At 42.8% G+C, this 25667-nt stretch overlaps 1 protein-coding gene across 1 annotated transcript in view; it reads left to right on the top strand.

The window, feature by feature from the left end:
• Nucleotides 1-513: 513 nt before the first annotated feature.
• Nucleotides 514-25667, top strand: part of DNAH7 (dynein axonemal heavy chain 7) — a 438794-nt gene continuing 413640 nt past the window's right edge. Inside the window, exons 1-6 of the mRNA XM_040357086.1 lie at nt 514-782; nt 5865-5930; nt 14141-14246; nt 16504-16678; nt 19015-19099; nt 22711-22891. Of these exons, the coding sequence (XP_040213020.1) occupies nt 774-782; nt 5865-5930; nt 14141-14246; nt 16504-16678; nt 19015-19099; nt 22711-22891 (622 nt within the window). The 5' untranslated portion in view covers nt 514-773. The remainder of the gene's footprint in view (nt 783-5864; nt 5931-14140; nt 14247-16503; nt 16679-19014; nt 19100-22710; nt 22892-25667) is intronic.

The following is a 25667-nucleotide window of genomic DNA, read 5'->3' as shown; positions in this document are numbered from 1 at the left end:
AACTACATTTGTTTTAAAAATTCATGTTTTAAAACTACATGTTTTCTTTAAAAAAATTACATGTTTTTTAAATAAAAATACCGGTGACACTATGCAAGGCTGTCGCCCTATTACTGTGTGTGACACTGTGCAGTATGCAGAGTAACTTACATCGCCTCTATGTGCTTCAGCTGCGGGATAGAAAGCTACTGTGAAGGAGTCTGTGGGAGGAGTGAAGGAGGCAGCCACACCCCCAGCTCCGGCTCACTGGGGGTCTGAGGAATATTACATGCAGCCTCCCAGTCCCCGCACTAATATAGAGTAATAAATAAGAGAATAGAAGAAAAACATAAGAACTCCTGGCTGTGATGGATCCCTGGGAATGATCAGAGCACACTCTATGTACGCCTCACTACACTGACTCCAACCAAAACCATGGCAGCGCACTTCCTGGAGACACTTCTAGGAACACGCCCACTCTCGGCGCCCCGCCCCGTCCCGTCCACAACTCTCGGTAGCTTCTATAGCAACAGCTCTCCAGCACAAACTTGTGAGGGAACCAGAAGAGGCTCGAATCTGCGAATCTCTGCGAATCTCTGCCACCCCTTAGAAGGACAGAGGGGAGAGGACAGGACCGGCAGATAAAGGCTGCTGCCTTTCTATGTGAGATCTTCCATAAATCCAATCACCTCAGAACCTGCTTCATAAGAGTCGGTTGCCTAGCAACAGAGTAACTACAACTTGACTGACATCCCTATGTCTTCACCTTGAGGGTCTGGGATCCGATCTGTACAATGGATCAGGTGAGATCTCACTGTTTATTTATTATGATGGTAATACATACTCTGATTTTCTCATGCCATTAATGTGCCATTTGATCAAAACAATGAAACCTCCAAAAAATCAACAAGCCATAACTTCTCTTCCGATCAATTTAGACTTGATCATTTTCAATCCAACTAAATTGATCGGTTAGGGTGGAATCATATCGATTGCTTTGCATCATTCAGCGACACTGAGATACTTTGTTCATTAATTCGATAATATTTCCATCGTTTAGATGAAAAGCAGAGTAGTGTTCCATAATTTACGTGACTGAGAGCCTAGGTTCACATTGATGCGATTTCACATGTCAAATCGCATACCAGATTGGTGGCTATTGCTGGCAATGGCACCGTCCAAATCAGTTTTTCGAATCGATCCCCAAAAGTAATTCCTGCACTACTTTTGGTGACTTCGGGTGCGATCTCCATAGACATCTGTGCAGAAACCCGCACAGGTGTCTTTGAAATCGCCCCCAAAGTTGGACTGAAATTGTGCGAGTTCAGCTGAATTCGTACAATTTCATTCCCGCAGTAGTGTGAACCTGAGCTAAAGGTAAAAGAAAACACCAACAGAGCAGGTCTGTACTTACCTGCTCTGTGCAGTGGAATTACCTCCTCTTCTCAAGTCCCCCGTCGGCGCTCTTGACCCCTTCTCTCTGTCCAATCCCCCCTGGAAAGCCGCTTCCCACGGGGACACTCATGCATGGCCGTGCCCAAGCCCCGCTGCTGCATTCATCAACATGGACAGAGGGACTTGGACCCCCCACTCCCTTGTCACTGGCTTTGATTGACAGCAGTGGAAGCCAATGGCTCTCAGTGCCCCAGCAAATCCAGTGAGGCCCAGAAGTGAGGGGAAAGAAGAGCTACAGACATGATGGTACTGGATCGAATGAGGGCTCAGGTAAGTAAAGAGGGGGGTGATGCTGATGTCTAATTTTTTTTTACCTTAACGTGGTTGTAAAGGCACAAGTTTTTTAAAAAAAACCTTCTGTTTGAAGCAGCCCCCCCCCCCCCGATACTTACCTGAGCCCTCTCTCGATCCAGCAATGTCCATGAGAGCCTTGCTTCTCTGGGAACTCGCAGCTGTCAGTGAGCCAATCAGGAGATGGAGGGAGCGGGGCTGAGCCATGGCTCCATGTGTAATTAGACACACAGAGGCGCAGCTTGGGAACACGCCTACTTGGATGCCCCCACAGCAAGCTGCTTGCTGTGGGGGAAGGGAGGTGCCGGCATGGGACCCGAGAAGAGGAGGATCTGGGCTGCCCTGTGCAAAACCACTGCACAGAGCAGATAAGTATGACATGTTTGTTATGTACAAAAAAAAAAATAACCAAGGCTTTAATATCGCAAGTAATGCATTAAGGTGAGAAATGTAAAGCCTCGTACACACGATCAAATTTTCAGACGGGAATTGTGTGTTGACAGCCTGTTGGCAGATAATCCGGCCGTTTGTGCGCTCCATCGGACAATTGTTGTTTGATTTTCCGCGGACAAATGTTGGATGACAGGCTTTAAAATTTCCGTGGACAACGGTCTGTTGTCGAATTTTCCCAAATACAAACACGCATGCTCAGAAGCAATGCTCACAAAACAATACATTAGCAGAAGGTGCCCAAAGGGTGGCGCTAAAGAGCTGAAAAACCACGTAGTACGTCACTACGTTTGTGTTTGTTGGCCGACAATTCTTTGCCGTTTGTATGAAATACAAATTCCTGGCCAACGCCCTTCGGACAAAAGTCAGACGCTTTGTCTGTGGAAAATCCGATCGTGTGTACGAGGCTTTAGGCTTTACAACCACTTTAAGTTCCGATCGTTTCTTATTGTGAAAGAAAAGCCTAACAGTGGCCATACACACTTAAATTTTTATCTGACTGATGTGCGATTTAATCAAAAAGACTGAGGGCTAGATTCATAAAGAATTTACGCCGGTGTATCTATTGATAAGTCGCGTAAATTCAAATCTGCGCCGGCGTATCTTCTTTCCGTATTCAGAAAGCAAGATACACCGAAATTGGGCTAAGATCCGACTGGCGTAAGTCTCTTACGCCGTTGTATCTTAGGGTGCATATTTACGCTGGCCGCTAGGTGGCGCTGCCGTCGATTTCAGCGTAGAATATGCAAATGAGCTGGATACGCCAATTCAGAAATGTACGTTTTTTTACGTCGTTTTTGTAAGGCTTTTTCCGGCGTAACGTTACTCCTGCTTTATGAGGCATAGCCAATGTTAAGTATGGACATCGTTCCCGCGTCAAATTTTGAAAATTTTACGTTGTTTGCATAAGTCGTTCGCGAATAGGGCTTTGCGTAAATTACGTTCACGTCGAAAGCATTGACTATTTGCGACGTGATTAGGAGCATGCGCACTGGGATACGTTCACGGCCGGCGCATGCGCCATTCGTGAGAAACGTCATTTACGTGGGGTCATGTTTTATTTACATAAAACACGCTCACCTCTTGCAAATTTGAATTCGGCGCTACTCCACCGCAACTTACGGAGCAAGTGCTTTGTGAATACTGCACTTGCCCGTCTAAGTTGCGGCGGCGTAGTGTAAATAACATACGCTACGCCTGCACAAACTTACGGCGGGCTACGTGAATCTAGCCCCGAATCTGCAAGCAATGGAAAAGGCCTAACTTCCCTTGTAATTAAATTAAATACAATTTTGATTGGATTTGAACAAATTGAGTTGATCGGCCAGGGAGGGGGTGGAATTATCGATCATTTTGCATCGATCGGCAACATTGGGATACTTTGTTCATAAATAAGATTGTATTTTGATCGATCAGATTATAAAACTACATGGTGGCAACGGAAATTAGATCAATAAATTACAATAATAACTTATGGTTATATCGATCAGAATTCACTTTCCAGTGTGTTGCATATCAATCAGGGGTTTGACTATAGATCGATTATTCTTTACGCAGGGGATCAATCAGAAAAACAGTAATTTCTCGAAGCATGGACTTACTGGATTTTATCACACTCGGTCGGCCAGTGTGGAATATTGTTGATCATTTTGCACCAATCAGCAGCACTGAGATACTTTGTTCATGTATACAATTGTATTTCCGTCCATCAGATTCGAAGATTTCATGATAGAAACAGAGAAGCAATCAATAACTTTACATTGTAAATTCCAATCCTATCCTAACTATTAATCAAAATCCATATTGGTCAAATGGGTCGTCAACCAATTTTAGATCTATTACTTCTATAGGAAAATAATCAATTGAAAAAAGAAATCGATAATTTATTAAAGGATGTGTGGCCACCAGTAGTGTTTTTCAGAATGGGGGGCCAAATTCTCAAAAACGCTGCCTAACTTAACTTTCAGCAGTTACACAGGCGTTAAATTTCTACCTAAGTGCCCGATCCACAAAGCACTTACCTAGAAATTACACGCCGTGTAACCTAAGTGCCTCCGTCGCAAGGCGGTCGTCTCCTCGAGGGGGCGATTCCTATTCAAATGAGGCGCGCTCCCGCGCCGGACGTACTGCGCATGCGTGTGACGTCATTTTTCCCGACGTGCAGCGCGCGAACGTAATTTACGTCGGGCTTTGTGGATTGCGACGGGACAATAAAGTTGCGACGGGTGAAAAAAAAATACGCGCCGGGAAAAAAAATTCAAATTTAAAAAAAAATTGCGGCGATCGAAAAAAAGGTCTGGTTTTACATGGTGTACTAACTTTACACATTGTAAAACCAGCCCTAATTTAACGCATGCAAATCGTAACTTACGCAGAAAACACAAAGCTTAAAAGCTTTGTGGATCTGCTTAAAGCGGTGGTTCACCCTCTTTTACAAGATACTGTCTATTTAAATTGCCTGCAAAAACAATGACCAGACGAATTTTTTTTTTTTTTTTGGAGTCCTCCTTACCTGTTTTCAGCTCGATGTTTCGAGCTGTCAATCAAAATCCCCCGCGGGGAATGGGCGTGTTAGTCCATTCTCCCCCGTCCTGTCACTCCAATTTGGGAACGCCTCCGTCGACGCGCTGTCCTGTAATCGCGCGACATCTCGTCGGCGCTTACCTTTTGCTATCAGCTGCTCAGTGAGTGTTCTGAGCTGCAGCTGATAGCTTAGCTAGAAGTCGGCACAACGGTGCGTGAACTTCTTACGCCGGCCGTTGTTATGGCAACCATGCAGTGTTGACGGCGACGCTCGCCGTCAACACTGCACATGCGCGGGATCGAGCGGTGAATGCTGGGAGGCCAGCATTCGCCCTCTCCCGGAAGAAGACCCTGTCGGCTTCACTATGCCCACAGGTAAGATGGAAACGTCCATCGCCTCGGGATCAAAAATTTAATTTAAAGAAATACAGCGCATAAGACGGCTTATCGAGTGGGACACCCTGTTAGTGCTTGATTAAAGGTAAGAGCTGTGGATTAGACGAAAAAAACAAAAACGATATCCCGTGGAACCACCGCTTTAAGTACTCATTTGCATACGCTAGCCGGCATTTCGACTCGAAATGCCCCCAGCAGCGGATGCGGTACTGCATCCGAAGATCCGACAGTGTAAGTCTATTACAGATGTCAGATCTTCTGACTATCTTTGGAAAAATCCTTCTGAGGATCGTTTCCAAAGATAGCCACAGGGATACGCAGGCTGAACAGCAGTTCCGCCTGCGTATCTCCTTTGAAGATTTGGTCCGGGGTTCTTACCCCCAATTCCTCCAATCCTGTGACGCATCTCCCTATACTGTACAGCGAACTGCTCCAATCACTGTACTGTAATGTGTCTCTGCATGGCTTTTCTACAGAAAATACTTTTTATATAAGGGTCCTTGAACATGGGCGATCCGATCAGGTCCACCTGTCAGTTTTTCAATCAGACCTGACTGGAAGGTCCATTCATGCCTATGGACAGGCTGGTGTAAAGGGACCTGTGTCCCCCCCCCCCCTTCCAAAAAAAGAAAAACATATCACATCCACCAAAAGCCCCCACATCCATTATTGTATATCATAATAATTAAAACCTTGTCTATATGCAAAATGATATGACATACCATTATATACTTTATATATGACATTTTCTGTGTTATCTTTTTGAACAGCCGGCACACTACAACAGACAGAAGCTGCCAAAGAGGCAGGCAAGATTTTTACCGCAGTTAACAGAGGTAAGATTTGCTTTTATTCTTTGTCTCCGATTCCAATGCTGTACACTGCTTGGATTGGATTTGCCGCACTGACTGAACTGAGCTTTGTAGGACTAGGATAGAGAAAGAGGACTCATCTGTGCAGCTCTAACAGCTAATCAGAATCATTGGGGTTGATTTACTAAAGGCAAAAATCACTTAAAAAAGTTGTCTTTTTATTTTTCAACTGCACAAACAGTCACTGCAAACCAACAAGATACAGTATGGCCGACGCGTTTCACACTTACAGTCAGTGCTTAGTCATGGAATTGCTTCAGAGCTTAGTAAATGAGGTAAAGCTTTACAACAGAATACAAATTCGGAAGCGATGTCATGTATTATAATGCATTTGTATTGCATTTTGAATGACAGCTGTACTAATTAAACTAAAACGCATGATCTGGCATCGTACGGAAAAAAATTCTGTGCATATCCGATATAATAATATCAGATGAACTGTCCTGATCGGCTCTCGAAAGCTCTGTACTAACGATATGATTATAGATCGATTCGAAAGCTGCATTTTTCATACGATTTTCGGATCGTGTGTACGGGGCTTAACTTTTCAAGTGAACCAATATGCAAGTTTTTTTAAAAAAAATCGGATTCTTACCGCAATGTTTCTATTTCCTGGCTCTCCCCAATGTCAACATGCTAATGGGTTAGCTGTGCCCTCACATATACCCAGTGAAGTGAATAGTCTCAGATGATACACAGAGATAAAACAAATACTCCTACATAGGTTTTACTTGTTTATCTGCAGCCCTTTCTTCCCTACACCCCTGCAAATGGGCAGATTGTGTTAAAATCCTTTTTCTTTGTCAGGAGCATAGAGGAGGGGGGCGGAGAAGCTGCAGTTACAGTGTGTAAGAGCTGTGTTGTAAATAGACAAGTTGTGTGCTGAGCTCCTTCCCCGATACAAACGTATCTCATGTGTCTGGAAAACTTCTCAGAAGTGATAACAGAGGAACAAAGCACCAGAGAGAAATTACACTTAGAGCTTTGGATAAATAAACACTACAAATATTTGTGGTTTGTTCAGATTTCATGGCAGAGGTTTACAACCACTTTAAACGCAGTGTTAAAGCCAGTTATAGAGCGTTTACGGTGCATTAGCGGCGTGTTTCAATAGAAGTGAATAGAGTCAGTTGCAAAGCATCAGCATCTGCTAAACAGTGCAGGCAGTGTTATTTCTGCAGCAACATGAGGCAACACTAATGCTGCTGTTTGTACACCTTTATACACTCTCCATGTTAACAATTGTGAAAGTTGTTGCTAGGGTGTGGGGAAGTGGTAAAAAAGCAACCCGACCTGTTTTCAGAGCCTGCGTGAATGAGGCCTTCAGCTTAGTTCACACTGACAGCAGAGGGACGATAAATACAGGCAGTTGATCCACATTTTTATCTATAATCTTAATTTTATTCGATTTCACATTTTAAATGACATAGAAAAAGAATTGAAAGAACAATTAAAAACTTGGTACATCAGCACATTAATATGGGTTACACAACTTATCACAGCCTAAGGCCGTTCAGGTCCACCTGTCAGTTTTGTCAGCGGACCTGAACGGCCGCTCCATACAATCCTATGGAGCGTCGGATGTCAGCGGAGACATGTCCGCTGACATCTGACCCGATCCGCCAAAATCAGGCAGATGGTGATACGTCCCCATCCGTCCGTGGCGGATCGGATCGGATCGGGTGAGATCTGATGAAAACGGACATGCGATGCACAAGCCCCTCCCCGCTCAGTGAGCAGAGAGGGACTTGTCATCTGCCGGCTCAGCGGAGAGATCTCCCGCTGAGAGACGGAGTCCGCCTCGTGTGAAAGAGGCCTAAAGCCATGTACACACGATCATTTTGTCCGATGAAAACAGACCAATGGACTGTTTTCATTGGACAAACCGATCTTGCGTGGGCCCCATCGGTGAAAAAAATAGAACATGTTTTAAATTTTTCCTATGGATAAAAAACAGATAGAAAAAAAAAAAAACGATCGTCTGTGGAACTCTGTACGGAAATCGGAGAAAAATCTACGCATGCTCAGAATCGTTGAACTTCATTTTTTCCGGCTCGTTCGTCACCGCGTTTCGGCACAGTAGGATTTTCGACTGATGGTGTGTAGGCAAGACTGATGAAAGTCAGCTTCATCGGATATCAGACAAAAAAATCCATCGGATTAGATTCCATCAGATATCCGATCATGTGTACAGTACGTAACAGTTTTCAGTTTTTACAACCAGGGTCAATAAGGTTCATCAGAGAATGTAAATCAAAACACTTGGTGGGGTTTAACCACTTGCCGACCTCCTCATGTACATATACGTCAGCAGAATGGCACGGACAGGCACATGTACGTACCGGTACGTCCTCTGCTTGACGTGAGTCGGGGTTGTAAACACACACAAAGTGAACCCTTAATGTTACAGCGCCCCCTGTGTTTAACTCCCAAACTGCAACTGTCATTTTCACAATAAAGAATGCAATTTAAATGCATTTTTTGCTGTGAAAATGACAATGGTCCCAAAAATGTGTCAAAATTGTCCGAAGTGTCCGCCATAATGTCGCAGTCACGAAAAAAATCGCTGATCGCCGCCATTAGTAGTAAAAAAAATAAAAAAAATAAAAATGCAATAAAACTATCCCCTATTTTGTAAACGCTATAAATTTTGCGCAAACCAACCGATAAACGATTATTGCGTTTTTTTTTACCAAAAATAGGTAGAAGAATACGTATCGGCCTAAACTGAGGGAAAAAAAACATTTTTATATATGTTTTTGGGGGATATTTATTATAGCAAAAAGTAAAAAATATTGAATTTTTTTCAAAATTGTCGCTCTATTTTTGTTTATAGCGCAAAAAATAAAAACCGCAGAGGTGATCAAATACCACCAAAAGAAAGCTCTATTTGTGGGGAAAAAAGGACGCCAATTTTGTTTGGGAGCCACGTCGCACGACCGCGCAATTGTCTGTTAAAGCGACGCAGTCCCGAACTGTAAAAACCCCTTGGGTCTTTAGGCAGCATATTGGTCCAGTCCTTAAGTGGTTAAAGACGAAAACGTGGAGACCACTTGGCAGGCCAGGCGGATCGCCACATCCAAATAAATAAATAAAAATCAAATCCCCGTCACTTCATTTGATCAACATTTTCATCTCCAACCTCCCTCCCAGATTGCCCACCTCTAAATTTACATGGCGGCTACAGGGGCGAGTTCACATTGCCATGGCCGATAATTTTGTTGAGGAAATTGTACCCTGGTATGTCGAGTTTGACAGATGGCACCTCATTGAAGTTAATGAGACCATGACACAACCACATGCCAAATGTGGTTCATGGTGGTTGTGGCAAGGAAAATCAATATAAAATCCCCATTGGGATGAAAAAAATTCCCTGGGAATCAAAAAAATGTGCACATCAGTGGCAGCAGGGGCGTACCTAGAGCATTTGGCACCCGGGGCGGATCCAATATCTGGCACCCCCCCCCACGTTAAAATGTAAAAACACCCCACTGTGCCCCCTGCATACCTCTGCATCCTTCAATGTCTTTTTGTTACTACTGTGTACCCCCTCTCCACAACTGCACCTCTGGACCCCTTTACATTACACAGCCCCCTGCATCACTGGACCCCTTTACATTACACAGCCCCCTGCATCACTGGATCCCTTTAAAATTACACAGTACCCTGCATCACTGGACCCCTTTAAAATTACACAGCACCCTGTATCACTGGACCCCTTTACATCTCACAGCCCCCTTCACCTCTGGACCCTTTTACATTACACAGCCCCCTGCACCACTGGACCCCTTTACATTACACAGCCGCCTGCACCTCTGCACCCCTTTACATCACATAGCCCCCTGCACCTCTGGACCCTTTTACACTACACAGCCCTCTGCACCCCTTTACATTACACAGCACCCTGCACCTCTGGACCATTTTACATTGCACAGCACCCTGCATCACTGCACCCCTTTTACATTACAGAGCCGCCTGCACCTCTGCACCCCTTTACATCACATAGCCCCCTGCACCTCTGGACCCTTTCACACTACACAGCCCTCTGCACCCCTTTACATTACACAGCACCCTGCACCTCTGGACCCTTTTACATTACAAAGCCACCTGCACCTCTGGACCCCTTTACATTACACAGCACCCTGCATCACTGCACCCCGTTTACATTACACAGCACCCTGCATCACTGGACCCCTTTACATTACACAGCACCCTGCATAACTGCACCCCTTTTACATTACACAGCCGCCTGCACCTCTGCACCCCTTTACATCACATAGCCCCCTGCACCTCTGGACCCTTTTACACTACACAGCCCTCTGCACCCTTTACATTACATAGCACCCTGCACCTCTGGACCCTTTTACATTACACAGCCACCTGCACCTCTGGACCCCTTTACATTACACAGCACCCTGCATCACTGCACCCCTTTTACATTACACAGCACCCTGCATCACTGGACCCCTTTACATTACACAGCACCCTGCATCACTGCACCCCTTTTACATTACACAGCCTCTGCACCCCTTTACATCACATAGCCCCCTGCACCTCTGGACCCTTTTACACTACACAGCCCTCTGCACCCCTTTAAATTACACAGCACCCTGCACCTCTGGACCCTTTTACATTACACAGCCACCTGCACCTCTGGACCCCTTTACATTACACAGCACCCTGCATCACTGCACCCCTTTTACATTACACAGCACCCTGCATCACTGGACCCCTTTACATTACACAGCACCCTGCATCACTGCACCCCTTTTACATTACACAGCCGCCTGCACCTCTGCACCCCTTTACATCACATAGCCCCCTGCACCTTTGGACCCTTTTACACTACACAGCCCTCTGCACCCCTTTACATTACACAGCACCCTGCACCTCTGGACCCCTTTACATTACACAGCACCCTGCATCACTGGCCCCCTTTACATCTCATAGCCCCCTGCACCTCTGGACCCTTTTACATTACACAACACCCTGCATCACTGCACCCCTTTTACATGACACAGCCACCTGCACCTCTGGTCATGTCAGCTAAAAAAAAAAAAAAAAAAAAAAATTTTTTTTTTTTTTTTTTTTTAAATCGGGATGGTGTCACCCCTCTAGTGGGTGTCACCCGGTGCGGCCCGCACCCCCCGCACCCCCCTAGCAACGCCACTGAGTGGCAGTATTGCCTTCTGAACACCTGTAAACCAGGTGTCAACTCTAATTTGAAAAGTGATCCACTTGGATAGCTTTTCAGAGGGCAGTAATGTTTGCTGCCCTGTGAAAGGGGCCTTAAGCCTAAATTTACCCCAGGTCACCAACGACCTCTTGTGTTACATAAACAGACCTTGCTACTTTCTGTCAGTATAATAACAGGACAATCCTAGCCAGAGCAAAGGTAGGTAATAGATAAACCACTAAAAAATAAAAATATGCTCTAGTGAAGGGTTGTCCTTAGGGGCGCATGAGGGCAAAGCTAATCAGAAATTGTGCTGAGATGAGCCAGCTGTCACAAAATCTGGCTATATTTTTCTTAATATATTGATTTCCTATGATCTTCAGCTCCATCTAGTGGCCACAATGTGGTATTTTTCCTGAAATACCTTAGCCAGGAAAATACCACTTTGTGGCCACTAGATAGTGCTGAATATGGACAGAATTTGTTACAGCTGGGCAAATGCTCATGACATTTGTCCACCAAAGTTTTCTAAATAGCAAAATACTGTAAGAATTCCAAAGAGATGTGAGAATGCTTTTGACATTTGTCAGCCAATTTATGATTTTTTTTTTTGTAAGCGTTCACATGATGAGAGCACTAGCAAGAATCAAACCTTTGCATATCAAATTATTTGCATAGGGGGACCTTTAAAAAAACAAATGGAAAAAAAAAAAAGAAAGAAGAGGCGTTTCTCATAGGAACCAATTAGATTTCACCTACATTTTTGTAGTGTGGGTCAGAAAAAAATGCAGATCGATTGCTTACCATAAAGACATTTTATATTATGTTACAGTTTTATATTTGTCATATTATGTTTTCCTCTTAGCATACAGTCAGCTCTACCTTTCCTTTTGTGAGGGCAGGTTAGAACATGCAAGGGAGACACTAACTGGTTGTTAGGAAATAAAAATACTGTTCAGTTGACACTCAACATAAAAAGCCATTTATGACTTAACAAGGTACCAAGATGCCAAGAAAAACCCAGTTCCTGATATCATTGAGTGTCCTTCCGCTCCTGTCCAGGTTCCCCTTTTTTCTGTTTGCAAGTGGTGCAGCATACATGATTTTGTTCCTTCCATGCACCGCTTTGCATATGTGGGAGGAGCAGTTTGGGGTTTAGCAAGGAAGGAATACTACGATCTACCCGACTCCTGACTGTGATCGATGGGTAGTTTGCCGACCTCTGATATCAAGGATGTAAGGCTATATTGACACTAACCTGTGATCAGTTTATTTACAGTGCCTTGAAAAAGTATTCATACCCCTTGAAATGTTTCACATTGTATAACGTTACAACCAAAAACCTAAATGTATTTTATTGGGATTTAATGTGATAGACCAACACAAACTGGAACATAATTGTGAAGTGGAAGGAAAATTTATAAATGGGTTTCAATTCTTTTTACTAATAAATATCTGAAAAGTGTGGTGTGCATTTGTATTCAGCCCCCCTTAATGAATACGTTGTAGAACCCCCTTTCTCTGCAATTACATCTGCAAGCCTTTCTGATATGTCTCTACCAACTTTCACATCTAGAGAGTGACATTTTTCACCATTCTTCTTTACAAAATAGCTCAAGTTCTGTCAGATTGGATGGAGAGCGTCTGTGAACTGCAATTTTCAAGTATTGCCACAGATTCTCAATTGGATTTAGGTCTGGACTTTGACTGGGCCATTCTAACACATCAATATGCTTTGATCTAAATCATTCCATTGTAGCCCTGGCTGTATGTTTTGGGTCGTTGTCCTGCTGGAAGAGGAACTTCCGCCCCAGTCTGAAGTCTTTTGCAGACACTAATAGGTTTTCTTCTAAGATTGCCCTGTATTTGGCTCCATCCATCTTTTCATCAACTCTGACCAGCTTCCCTGTCCCTGCTGAAGAAAAGCATCCCCACAACATGATGCTGTCACCACCATGTTTCACAGTGGAGATGTTGAGTTCAGGGTGATGCGCAGTGTTACTTTTCCTCCACATGTAGCATTTTACTTTTAGGCCAAAAAGTTACATTTTGGTCTCATCTGACCAGAGCACCTCCTTCCACATGTTTGCTGTGTCCCCCCACATGGCTTCTCACAAACTGCAAACGGGACTTCTTATGGCTTTTTTTCCCAACAATGACTTTCTTCCTGCCACTCTTCCATAAAGGCCAGATTTGTGAAATGCACATAGTTCTAATAGTTCTCCCACCTGAACTGTGGATCTCTGCAGCTCCTCCAGAGTTACCATGGGCCTCTTGGCTGCTTCTCTGATTAATGCTCTCCTTGCCCGGCCTGTCAGTTTCGGTGGACGGCCATGATTTGGTAGGTTTGCAGTTATGCCATACTCTTTGCATTTTCGGATGATGGATTGAACAGTGCTCTGTCAGATTTTCAAAGTTTGGGATATGTTTTTATAACCTAACCCTGCTTTAAACTTCTCCACAACTGTATTCATGATCTGTCTGGTGCGTTCCTTGGCCTTCATGATGCTATTTTGTTTACTAAGGTTCTCTAACAAACCTATGAGGGCTTCACAGAACAGCTGCATTTATACTGAGATTAAATTACACACAGGTGGACTCTATTTACTGATTAGGTGACTTCTGAAGGCAATTGTTTCCACTAGATTTTAGTTAGGGGTATCAGAGTAAAGGGGGCTGAATACAAATGCACGCCACACTTTTCAGATATTTATTTGTAAAAAATGTGGAAACCATTTATTATTTTCATTTCACTTCACAATTATGTGCCACTTTGTGTTGGTCTTTCACATAAAATCCCAATAAAAATACATTTACGTTTTTGGCTGTAACATGACAAAATGTGGAACATTTCAAGGGGTATGAATACCTGCACCTACACCTCCCAGGCACACGAAAATGCTGGGATTTGAACGGGCCAAACCCCCTGTGGGCATGAGGCCTTCTTTTGATCTAGGGAATAAGAGAGATGACACATTGTTTTCGTTAATCTATTTAGGTGAGTTCCAAGCCTGAGTGGAAGAAAAACCAGCCCTCATTTCTTCTAAAAGAAGAGAGGGATAATGAACTGCAAGAGGTCAATAGAACTTATGGCTTCACACCTGGTAAGTGAAAGTATTATTTTCAAGTACTGTTTGTGATTTTGGTTTTATATGCATTTGTTTTATTTTTAAACAAATGTTAAATATTCTGCATTTCATTTCTAAGAATTTAAAATAAAAAGATTCTTCCAGTTTTTACCTAAAGAACTCCAGGAAAAAGTAAGCATTTTAAAATCTTCTGGCATAAAAAAAGTTGTTCACAGCTGAACTGCCCACCCCTCCTCCTCTCTGCCCAATCACAGAAAGCTTTGGATTTTATGAACGGATTCACAAAATGGAAAGTGTTCTGTGATTTGGCAGGGGAGAGGAGGAGTGGGCAGTTCAGCTGTGAACAACGTTATGCCTGCTGTGTAGGACACCTGTACCTGGGATGTCGGTGTGTCCCAGTCTCCAGCTCTCTGCTCTGCCCACCCCCTGCCCCCATTCTGCCCTCCCACACTCACTGGGTCGCTGGGGGGGGGGTTGGCCCAGGCTCTCATCCGATCGCTGAGAGGCTGTGCCAGCTGTCGGTCCAGACTTCTGGGCGGATCCCGACCATATGGTCACATCAGCTGACAGTGGGCTTCAGCCTGCTGCCGGCTGAAAACGGATCACAGCAATACAGAATGGACTGCACTCCTGTGATCTATAGGAGAAGTATGGCCAAAATATTTCTACTTTAATCACTTCCCCCACTAGAGCAATTTTTTCATATTTGGTACACTTGGCTACAAATTTACTTCAAACACCCAAAGGATTATAAGTTTTCTAATGTCATGCTGCCGATTCACAGAAAGTGTTGCAAATATTTGTTACACGGATGGCAACAGGTTAAGGGAAAATCTCCTTCCTTGGGACAAGAAATGAGGGAAAATCTTGCAAAACAAATAGCTAAAAAAAATTCTAACAAGAATTGTAACCATGCCACACTTTATCCAAAACGAAAAAGATGTTTGATATTAGGTTACCGTATATACTCGAGTATAAGCCGACCCGAGTATAAGCCGAGGCACCTAATTTTACCACAAAAAAATGGGAAAGCTTTTTGACTCGAGTATAAACCTAGGGTGAGAATGCAGCAGCTACTGTAAGCGGAAAAGAGGGTCAACAATGCCCATTTGCACGCCTCACTGTGCCCATTTGCACGCCTCACTGTGCCCATCCTCACTGTGCCCATTGCAACCTCACTGTGCCCATTGCAACCCCACTGTGCCCATTATCCCTCTGTGCCTATTGCAACCTCACTTTGCCCATTGCAACCTCACTGTGCCCATCCTCACTGTGCCCATTATTTCACTGTGCCCATTACCCCACTGTGCCAATGCTGTATCCTGGCCTAGGCCAACAAGGCCCAGGCCTAGGGCAGCACTTTGCAGGGGGGCAGCACAGAAAGTGTCCCCGCCAGCTTGCACTACACTGTTAGGCAAATTAGTTTAGCGCCCCCATAAATCGGCCGCACTGCTTTCAGTATGTGGGCAGTTGGCATTCTGCAACTGTGGGGGGGAGGGGGCGTCGCTTCAATTTTTTTACCATCCCTGCCCCATTGCAGAGATTTCCCTTCACTTCCTGTCCCATAGCCAAACAAGAAGTGAGAGGAAATCTATGCAAATTAAGGGAATCCATTGCCCCCCCCCCCAGGCCATCAGAACTAGTGTCCCCACTTTTTTCAGGGTGGGTCTTAAACCGCAAGGGGTGTGGCCTTGACAGGAAGGGGTGGGTCATATTTAAATTAGAGGGTGCACGAGTTTAGTCAGGCCTAGGGCAGCACAAAACCTAAATACACCCCTGCACTGTGCACATTACAACCTCCCTGTGCACATTGCAGCGTTCCTGAAATTCTTGACAGGCTGCGTCCTTTTTTTAAAACTCGCGCCTTCTTCCTGGTCCCGTCCCGTTCCGTGATAGGCATTTGACACTGTGTTCAGTGTTCTACCTATCACAAGTGTTCTTTCATCCTCAGACTCAGTTTCCCAGCAGACACTGTGTTCAGTGTTCCGCCAATCACGAACGTTCTGAACACATTGTCTGCTGGGAAGCTGAGCTCGAGGATGAAAGAAAGTCTGTGATAGGCGGAACACTGAACACAGCGTCAAACACCTATCACAGAACAGGACGGGACCAGGAGGAAGCGGCAAGTTTTAAAAAATGGACGCCCAAGGTACACTGACCTAAAAAAAGGGCTGAAAAACTTGGCTTATACTCGAGTATATACGGTACTTTAACTGTGTAATGCCTATGCATTTTTTACATTTTTGTCTTTGTGCATTTTTTTTTTTTGTAGGATTATCTGCCATGCCAAATCACAAGAGAAGCAAACCCATGCATGCGAGTTTCTCACTGTATGAACAAACAAAACATGATAATCTGTCAGCCAGACTTTCACAAAATACACAAAATAGTTATTCCCACCCAAAGAAACTCAGAGAAGATTTCAGAAGATCCCTTGTTGATATTATGTAAGTTTCATAATTTTCTTTTTCTATTTACCTGTTATTCCATTTTTATGCTAGAATTTGATCACTCTAGATCAGGGATAGGCAACCTTGGCACTCCAGCTGTGGTGAAACTACAAATCCCATCATGCCTCTTCCTCTAGGAGTCATGCCTTTGATTGTTAGGGTCTTGCAATGTCTCATGGGACTTGTAGTTTCACCACAGCTGGAGGGCCGATGTTGCTTACCCCAGCCTTAGATTATAGACACAATAAGGTTGATTTACTAAAGAAGCTGAAAATGCTCACACAGTCATTTTCCCAGTCATGTTCAGATGAAATAAATACACTGGCATTTTCTCTTTACATGGTGGCTGCAGCTGGAGAGACAAGTGAGTGATGTCCGTATCTAAAATGTTTCTTTAGGTGGTGCCAGCTAAGCTAAGACCTGTCAGTGTAAAGCTGGGTATACACAAACCGATTCCCTCATCTGCATAAGTGAGGTGGATGGAGGAATCCTCTCCACTAAGCGATTGTATTCCGACACTGGGGGGACTCCTCCATTGTTATAATACACCGATCAGCAGTGCAGTGTTGTGCCTGTTGGCTGCAACCGCTGATCGAATTAGAGATCTGATAGACTTCTGTGAAATAGGGAGAGCCACACACAGAATTTCATCCGGTTCCTGCTGAATTGGCCGAATTTCGATCCATGTATACCCACCTTTAGGTTCAGACTTATGAAAATATTTAAATGAGAAATATGAACAAAGCCCTTTTGGCCATACTTCTCCTGTGGGTTCCAGGAGTGCACTTAGTTCTGCACTCTTGTGACAAAGATTCAGCCAAACTGCAGGTAAATACTTAAAGTGGTTGTAAACCCTTACATATAGCCTCCTGGCTTCAGATGATACACAGAGATGAAAAAAAATCGTCCTACATAAGTTGAACCGGTTTATCTGCAGTCTTTGCTTCTCTACATCAATTCAAGGTCCAAAGGGCCAGATTCACGTAGAATCGCGGCGGCGTAACGTATCGTAGATACGTTACACCGCCGCAAGTTTTCATCGCAAGTGCCTGATTCACAAAGCACTTGCGAGAAAACTTCCGCCGGCAGCCTCCGGCGTAAGCCCGCGTAATTCAAAGGGGCGTGTGCCATTTAAATTAGGCTCGCTCCCGCGCCGGACCTACTGCGCATGCTCCCTTTTGAATTTCCCGCCGTGCTTTGCGCAAAGTGACGTCATTTTGTCGAACGGCGACGTGCGTAGCATACTTCCGTATTTCCGGACGTTTTACGCAAGAAGGAAAAAATATTTAATTTCGACGCGGGAACGACGGCCATACTTTATACAGCACATACGTGTGCTGTGTAAAGTTAGGGCACCTAAAACGACGACTAACTTTGCGACGGGAAACTAGACTAGCAGCGACGTAGCGAACGCGAAAAACCGTTGTGGATCGCCGTAACTCCTAATTTGCATACCCGACGCTGGTTTACGACGCAAATTCCCCCCAGCGGCAGCCGCGGTATTGCATCCTAAGATCCGACAGTGTAAAACAATTACACCTGTCGGATCTTAGGGCTAACTATGCGTAACTGATTCTATGAATCAGTCGCATAGTTAAGAAGACCCTAAAACAGAGATACGACGGCGTATCAGGAGATACGCCGTCGTATCTCTTTTGTGAATCTGGGCCACAATGTATAAAGCTTGTCTGAGCTGCCAGAAAACATGGGGTGGAGAGCTGAAATTACAAACCACAGATCTCAGTAAAAAGTGCTCTGAGATCTGATTGGAGGGATAGGACACAATCCCCTTCACACAGGAAAAGACCTGAGACAGTCAATCATAGGTTGCGTGATGGATATCCCTCCTGTGGTACCTTGTTTCTCTTGGTGTGAGGAAAACTTGTCAAAAGTGACTCATGCAGATAGAAAAGGGAAGCAGACAGAAGTTACACTTGGTGCTCTGGATTGAGACAAGTGCACACTATAGAAGGATGTGCTTTGTTGCGCAGCTCAGCGCCAGGTTGGTCTCTGAGTACCGGGATGACTAGCTTCTGTGCATGCAAAGGAGTGATGTTGTCTCCCGCTGGTCAATGAAGGAGCCTGAAGACCGACACTCACCCCTTTAATTCCACTTTGACATCAACAGTTTAAGACTACATTAAGTTATCATTAGGAATCTACATTAGGTTACTTTTGGTGGGTAGGATAAATAATATAGACTCCACTGCCTCGTGCCTACAGTTTAAGCAATGAACATGTGCTGTTTCATTTTTTATTCTATTGAATTCAAATATACCCCCTTTAATCATTTTTAATAATCTAATTGGTTTCTCATTTTTTTGTTTTATTAGAAAAAAGGATGCCCCTTCTTTTTCCGATTTTCAGGTAGATGAAACTATTTCTGCGGGAACATCAGCTTTAGATAAAGACCTTTTGGTAAGTGTATGTGTCATACTGCAGTGTACTGAGTTACTAAGTTTAGATACTATTACCTACAATTCTGGACATACCATGAGGTGCTCCCGAACCCGTGTCTGGGGAAATATACTAATAACATGGTAAAAGAGGGCAAGAATAAGTACATTTTCAACTGGATATTTAAAGGAGTTGTAAAGGAAACATTTTTTTTGCCTAAAATTAATGTCTGCAAGGTAGACAGACAGAATAGTGTAATGATTATGTTAAAAAATAGTAAATACCTATTAAATTCCTTCATTTATATTACCTCCGGCGTTCTAGTTTCTGCTCTCTCTTTCACTTCCTGATTTGCGGCGCTCGTTCATGTAAGAACTACATTTCCCAGTATGAATTGCGGCACTCCCAATAATTCACACCTCCTTGAAGTCACGTAGAGAGCGTCCTGCCGCACAGATGTAGTTCCCAGGAGGGGGCGAGCACGTTACTGACCACCGCAGTAAAGCCTCCCTTCACGGTGGTCAGTAAAATCAGACAAGCAGGAAGTGAACAGAACAGAGAAGAAATAGAGCAACTTCTGAGCAAAAACAAACAATGAGGAAGTGAAAAGAGGAATGTCTGCAGGTAAAGGATGCTTATTATGAAAAAAAAATGTTTTCCTTTACAACCCCTTTAAGTTTAAAATACATAGCGGAGCTATAGAGCAGAGCAGAATAAATGGTGCTGAAGACTACTGAGCAAGCTCCCTACATGCAGCCATGATTAACCCCTGACAAACAAAAACTTCTGCTAATAAAGAACGATATTTTATATAGTAAAACATTTACAGAAATAAAAGGTGCAAGCTCATAAAAATATTAAATTTTATTATTTTTTTTATAACTAAAAGAAATTCATAGCATGTGTTAAATACAATACAAAATTATTAACGTTTTGACAGGCAATCTGCAAAATTAACATTTTCAGATTTTAATGTAAAACTCAATTTTTGTTTGAAAAATGTCTAATATTGCAGCTTACCAATCCTGAGATATGGTGGCTGCATGTTCATGTAGACCATTACTGGGAAAAAATATAGCGGGGGTTTCTTATTAAGTCGTGTGGTTTCAACAATACACAATATACAGTATATATGTTTATATTTACATTTCGAACACATGCTCCCACACACACACATACGGCAGTGGGTTTATACCACCACTGTCAATGAACACATGCTTAATCACAGGTCTCTTTAACACAGACACATGTGATTGGATGATGCCTAGCAGTATGTTAATTAACGGACATAGCTATGAATATCAGTACTTTTGTTTATGCTAATTTTGACATATATTCAAATTTCTGTATACCAATATGACTGGGGCCCATTATCATTACGATATATCGGTTTAATTTCTAACCAATATATACATCGTATTTACATACATGTAGAGAGCGGTCATTTTATATAGATATCTCCCTTATACATATTTACTAGTATTTTCACACTTAGATGTGCTAAAAATGCACGCCATTTATTCACTTATATTGGATAAATGAATAGATATGGTTACACTAAATTATCTCAATCATCCACTTATAAATTTATTTAACCACTTTATTTATTCATTCATCCAGTTATTTATTTATTCATGAATATTTATTACATATTCTTTCACACATCTAAATTGATATAACACACAAGTGTATGGACACACATATACGTTTACATGCATAACCACATTTTATTCATGAGTTTTATTTATGAGCTTTATGAGCTTCATGTATTTATCAATTATTTTTATTAATTTCACATATACTAGCTATTTCTAGCTATATAGCTATATACTTAGCTATTTCTAACCCTTTCTAAAGGCAGCTAGTGGGAGAGATTCCGCTACTAAAGGGGTATGGGATCGTGGCTCGGGTACACCACTGGATATCAGATCGGCACTTTACAGAGTTTGCTTACCAGCCCCCAACCCACATTCTTTGCCGGGAGGAGATGGGGGCGGGTAAGCAAACTGTAAAGTTCAGTCAGACAGGCATCTCTTCCCTATCACTCCACCAAGGATAGACAGACTGAGGTCCAGAACTTTAAAACGAATTGTCGGCAAATGCGTACCGTTCTGCTACTGCCATTGATGAAAGGGTTATTAAGTATTATTTAATTTTCGGTCAATCTAGGAGCTGCTCACAAGCTCTGAAAACTGCCTGCCTGCAATGTATCATAAAGTTGCCAACTCATCCCAGTTCTCCTGGCCCAGTAGAAGTGTGGGAATAAAAAAACACATACATACTCACCTCTATGCAATGCTGCAGCTGTCCTCCGCCAGCTCTAAAGCCTCGTACACACGATCGGACTTCAAACAAACTTTTCCTTGGATTTTTGTCCGAAGGGAGTTGGCCGGGCACACCCATAGCATACACACGCTCGGACTTTTCTACAAACTTTCCTAAAACTTTCCCAACATCACGTGGTTTTTCTGCTCTTTACCGTCACACTTTGGTCAACTTCTGCTATTGTTGGTTGATTTTAATTTGATTGGTTCTGGGCTTGCTGTACACATGGTCGGACTAGGCACCATCGGACTTTTGTTCCCGAAAAGTTTGTCCGTTTGCAGAGCGAACTTTTGTCCGATGAAAACCGAAAAAGTTTGTCCGATGGAGCGTACACACGGTCGGATTTCTTTGCAAACTTGCTCATTTTGAAGTTTGTTGGCAAAAAGTCAGACCGTGTGTACGGGCCTTTAGGCTCTCAGAGATGTGCTGAGAGGCTGAGCATTATTGTCGGAATCCTTCCAGAGTCTGAAGTAACTCTGTGATATCAGCTGACAGTGGGCTTGAGTCACAGGAGTGCAAAAGTAAGTGCACTTCTATGACACAAGTATGGCCAAAAAATGCTTTGGCCATACTTCTCTTTTAAAACCCTTGTTGGCTTTTTTTTTTTGCTGTCAGTGACCTGTGGAGATTTTGCTTCACTTTATGTTCTAAGAGAAACAATAAAAAGTGAAAGAAAATTTCTAAAAAGAGATAGTAATTTCCCTCTTATACAATTTTCATCGAAATAGGTGTCCGTATTGGAAAAGTTCCTCTCTAATATGGTTTTGGTGGTAACTGCAAAATCTTGGATTTTCCAGCACTTTCTGTCCCGGTGGCCATCATATAAAACTTCTAACCCTTGCCCACTCTATTATTTAAAGCCCACTCTAATATTTAAAGCACATGTATATAGGTGAATTTTTTTTTTGTTGGGATTATTATAATTGTCAGAAATTATACAGTTTGTGTTTTTAAGCTGCTTACAGTAACCAGTCACATTCTTCCTTTTATTCTCGCATATTTTGCTAAATATACTGTATGTAGACTTTGATTGGCTTCTGTGGGAATTGGCTTTTCAGAGCAGTCTCTAGACTTTGGACATTATTAGGGTGACCTCTGGGTATTGGAATCTAATAGAGCAATCCGAGGCCTTGATACCTCTAATTGCAACCTCTGGGCCTTGGTATATGTTAAGGAAATGTCAGGCCTGTGTATTTATTAGGGCAGCCTTGAGACTTTCTAGGGAATCATTGGGCTTTGTGACTTACTACGGTAACCCTGGGCCTTGGAACCTATTCTTACTAGATTTGTGTCTTTTGAATTTTTAGAGGTACAATTACTATATCAGCCATGGCATTGACACAGAGCATGTAGCACCCATGGAAGAATCTTGGCTTGAACATGTGCTGAACCTAGTTCCAAAACCTTTAAAGGTTTATACGGACAGCATTGACGTGCTTTCAGATGAAATGAAAGAAGATTATCTACTTAGTGTTAAGAAGGCCATTGGTAAGTTGTTTTTTTGTAATTTTGCAATGACACTTCTACTTTCACATATTTAACATTTATTAAATAACATTTGTCTATTTACAGTACTGAAAGGTAAAAAAAAGGAAACCTGCACTGAAAAAATAGTGTAGCCTGCCATTGCTGAACTTGCATCTTGATAGTTGCTTGTCTGTTATGTTGATACAAAGACTTTAATACTTTCTGTAGGATGCGTGTTACAAAAATTAGATTAGACACAAGATAGACACAAAAAATAAAAGTAAAAAAAAGACAGTTTTAATATTTCTCCAGATAAAAGCCATTCACTAAAAATGTTTAACTTATTGTACCTGGAGAAGAGATGCCAAAGAGGGGATATGATCAATATGATCAAAATATAAATATCTTTAAATAGTGCATTGGGGCAAACCTATTTATCTTAAGGTCTCTAAAGATGACATGCGACAACACAATGAAGTTGGATGACACTGCGTAAGGGGTTCTTTATTGTTAGAGTGGTAAGGATGTGGAAACCTTTTCCACAGTTTGGCGGTGTCCGTGGGGAGTATAGATACATTTAAAAAAAACTCTTAAGCCCTGTACACATGCTCGGTTTTCCCGGTGGTAAAAAGTCTGCCAGGAAAACCTTGAGGAAAGCCGAGAACCCGGCAGGAAAACTGCCATGAGAGCTTTGGCTGGGAATCCTGGCCGTGTGTATGCTCCATCGGCACTGCCTCACAGTGTTTCCCATATGAAAGTATTAGTAAATCTGACGAAAAAAAAATGCCGGGAAATAGAGAGCAGGTTCTCTCTTTTCCCGCCTGGAAAATAGAGAGCAGGTTTTCTTTTCCCGCCGGGATTCACGGCTGTTTTCCAATCGGGAAATCTGCGAGGAAGCATACACACGTCCGGTTTTCCTGGCCAACAGCTCTCTTGGCAGTTTTCCTGGCAGGAAAACCGGTTGTGTGTATGGGGCTTTAGATGTGTTTCTCAGCAAATGCAGTTCACAGGGATACTGAAAATGGCAGTGACAAACACACACTCATGTTGAACTGGATGGACTGGTGTCTTTATTCAACTTTACCAACTATTTAACTATGTAACTATATCTAACAAATACATTGTTAGTTCATAAAAAACAAGTACTTTGCTACTCACAATACATGCTGCAATAGTATTTGACCATTATGATATCTCACATACACTGAAGATACAAATCAGTATTGGTGGACTTATATTGACACTAAAATTGTAGCTATCCCAAGTTGTCATACAGTGGTCTGATTATCCATCTAAAATAAATATATACAACAATATAAATAAATCACTAAATACAACATTTAGAGCCCTTAGAAATACAACAGTCTAAAAAAACTGACATAATAGATCCAATTTTAGAATATTAGAACAACAAAGTTATTAACATGTTGTAATTCCATTAGAACAGCTCATAATTCCGTAAACTGGATGTGCTAAAGTTACCAGATAGCGACACTATTCACTGCTGAAAAAGGTTTCCTCAAGACAAGAGTGGTGGGCATTTTGGGAGTGAATATGGGAGAAATGCCAAAATGAACAAGTATCACATACCAAACACGAAGGATCATGAATCCCTACCAAAAATACTCCAGAATTCAAGATATTCTTCCCTTGGGTAGTATAATAACTTGGGTGGGGGAGTAGAGTTGGATATGCCTTCGCACACCTGCTTTAATCTTACTGCAAAGTCTGCCCTGAATGATGAATGGACTACATTGTGATGATGTCAAAGCACAGTACGTGTCTTAAAAACCGGTCCTCACACATAAGCAGCAAGGCTAGGAATACCAAACAGGACCTGCTGCATGAAACTTCTACCCACACAATTACCATCATCAGAAGTACTGATTGGAGCTTAAACTGATTGGTGTAGACATCACAGGCCACCGGCCTGCTCTGTGTTGTTGTCTATGGGTTCTTCTTGAATGACTGGTCTGTGATCCTGCATCAGCCCATATATGCTCCACCCAACACTTTCGATGGTAGTTGTATGTGCTGAAGTTTCAAGCAGTGAGTCCTATCTGGTGTCTCTGGCCTCCAGAGCCTTTTTTCTCAGAAAATAGGTGCAGGAACTCAACCATGACCCCGTTCAGATTTCACATACAGTAGAAGGGTCTCAAAGGGACATTAAATACCAGGATTGCATTACATACAGAGTACAGAGTTCAGGGGGGGTTACACACAGAGTGCAGAGATGTCACTTGTAAACACAGAAACCAGACTTCTGTGTTTACAAGTGATTGTGGTGATCAGGCAACAAAGGGTCTGAGCCAGAGGTGGTGGAACTGAGTTCCCCCAAGTTCCCCCTGGAAAAAAAGCCCTGCTGGCCTCACTGTGCATGTGTGGGTACATGTGTGGGCATGCTTTTTAGGCCCATGCACTGGGCAGCGATGTCATGATTTACATCATCATGCCAGCATCTGCACTTGTATGCCACAGTGGAATGCACATTTTTGGCACGGACAGCATGAAACACCATTTAATCAGGACAGACTTTGAAGGGGGGGTCTGGAGATCCAAATTCAGAGTAGATGGACCACGTGCCTTTTTTGCTCTATTCATTACTCTAATCACCTAGATTGGCTTTTTTTTTTAACGACAGAGCTTACTTAGCTAAAGCTCCTGCTGATTTGATCAGAAACTCAATCTAGCTTTTATTTTCCTAAGAACCTTAAGTACCTTTGCCAATAAATAAAATAGAACTAAACTAAACAAAATGCAAAACCATTTTTTTTTTTTTCAGTTTTGGATAGAGCGA

The sequence above is a fragment of the Rana temporaria genome, chromosome 6 (genome assembly GCF_905171775.1).
Source record: "Rana temporaria chromosome 6, aRanTem1.1, whole genome shotgun sequence".
NCBI lineage: Eukaryota > Metazoa > Chordata > Amphibia > Anura > Ranidae > Rana > Rana temporaria.
This window is presented reverse-complemented; position numbering and strand designations above follow the sequence as displayed.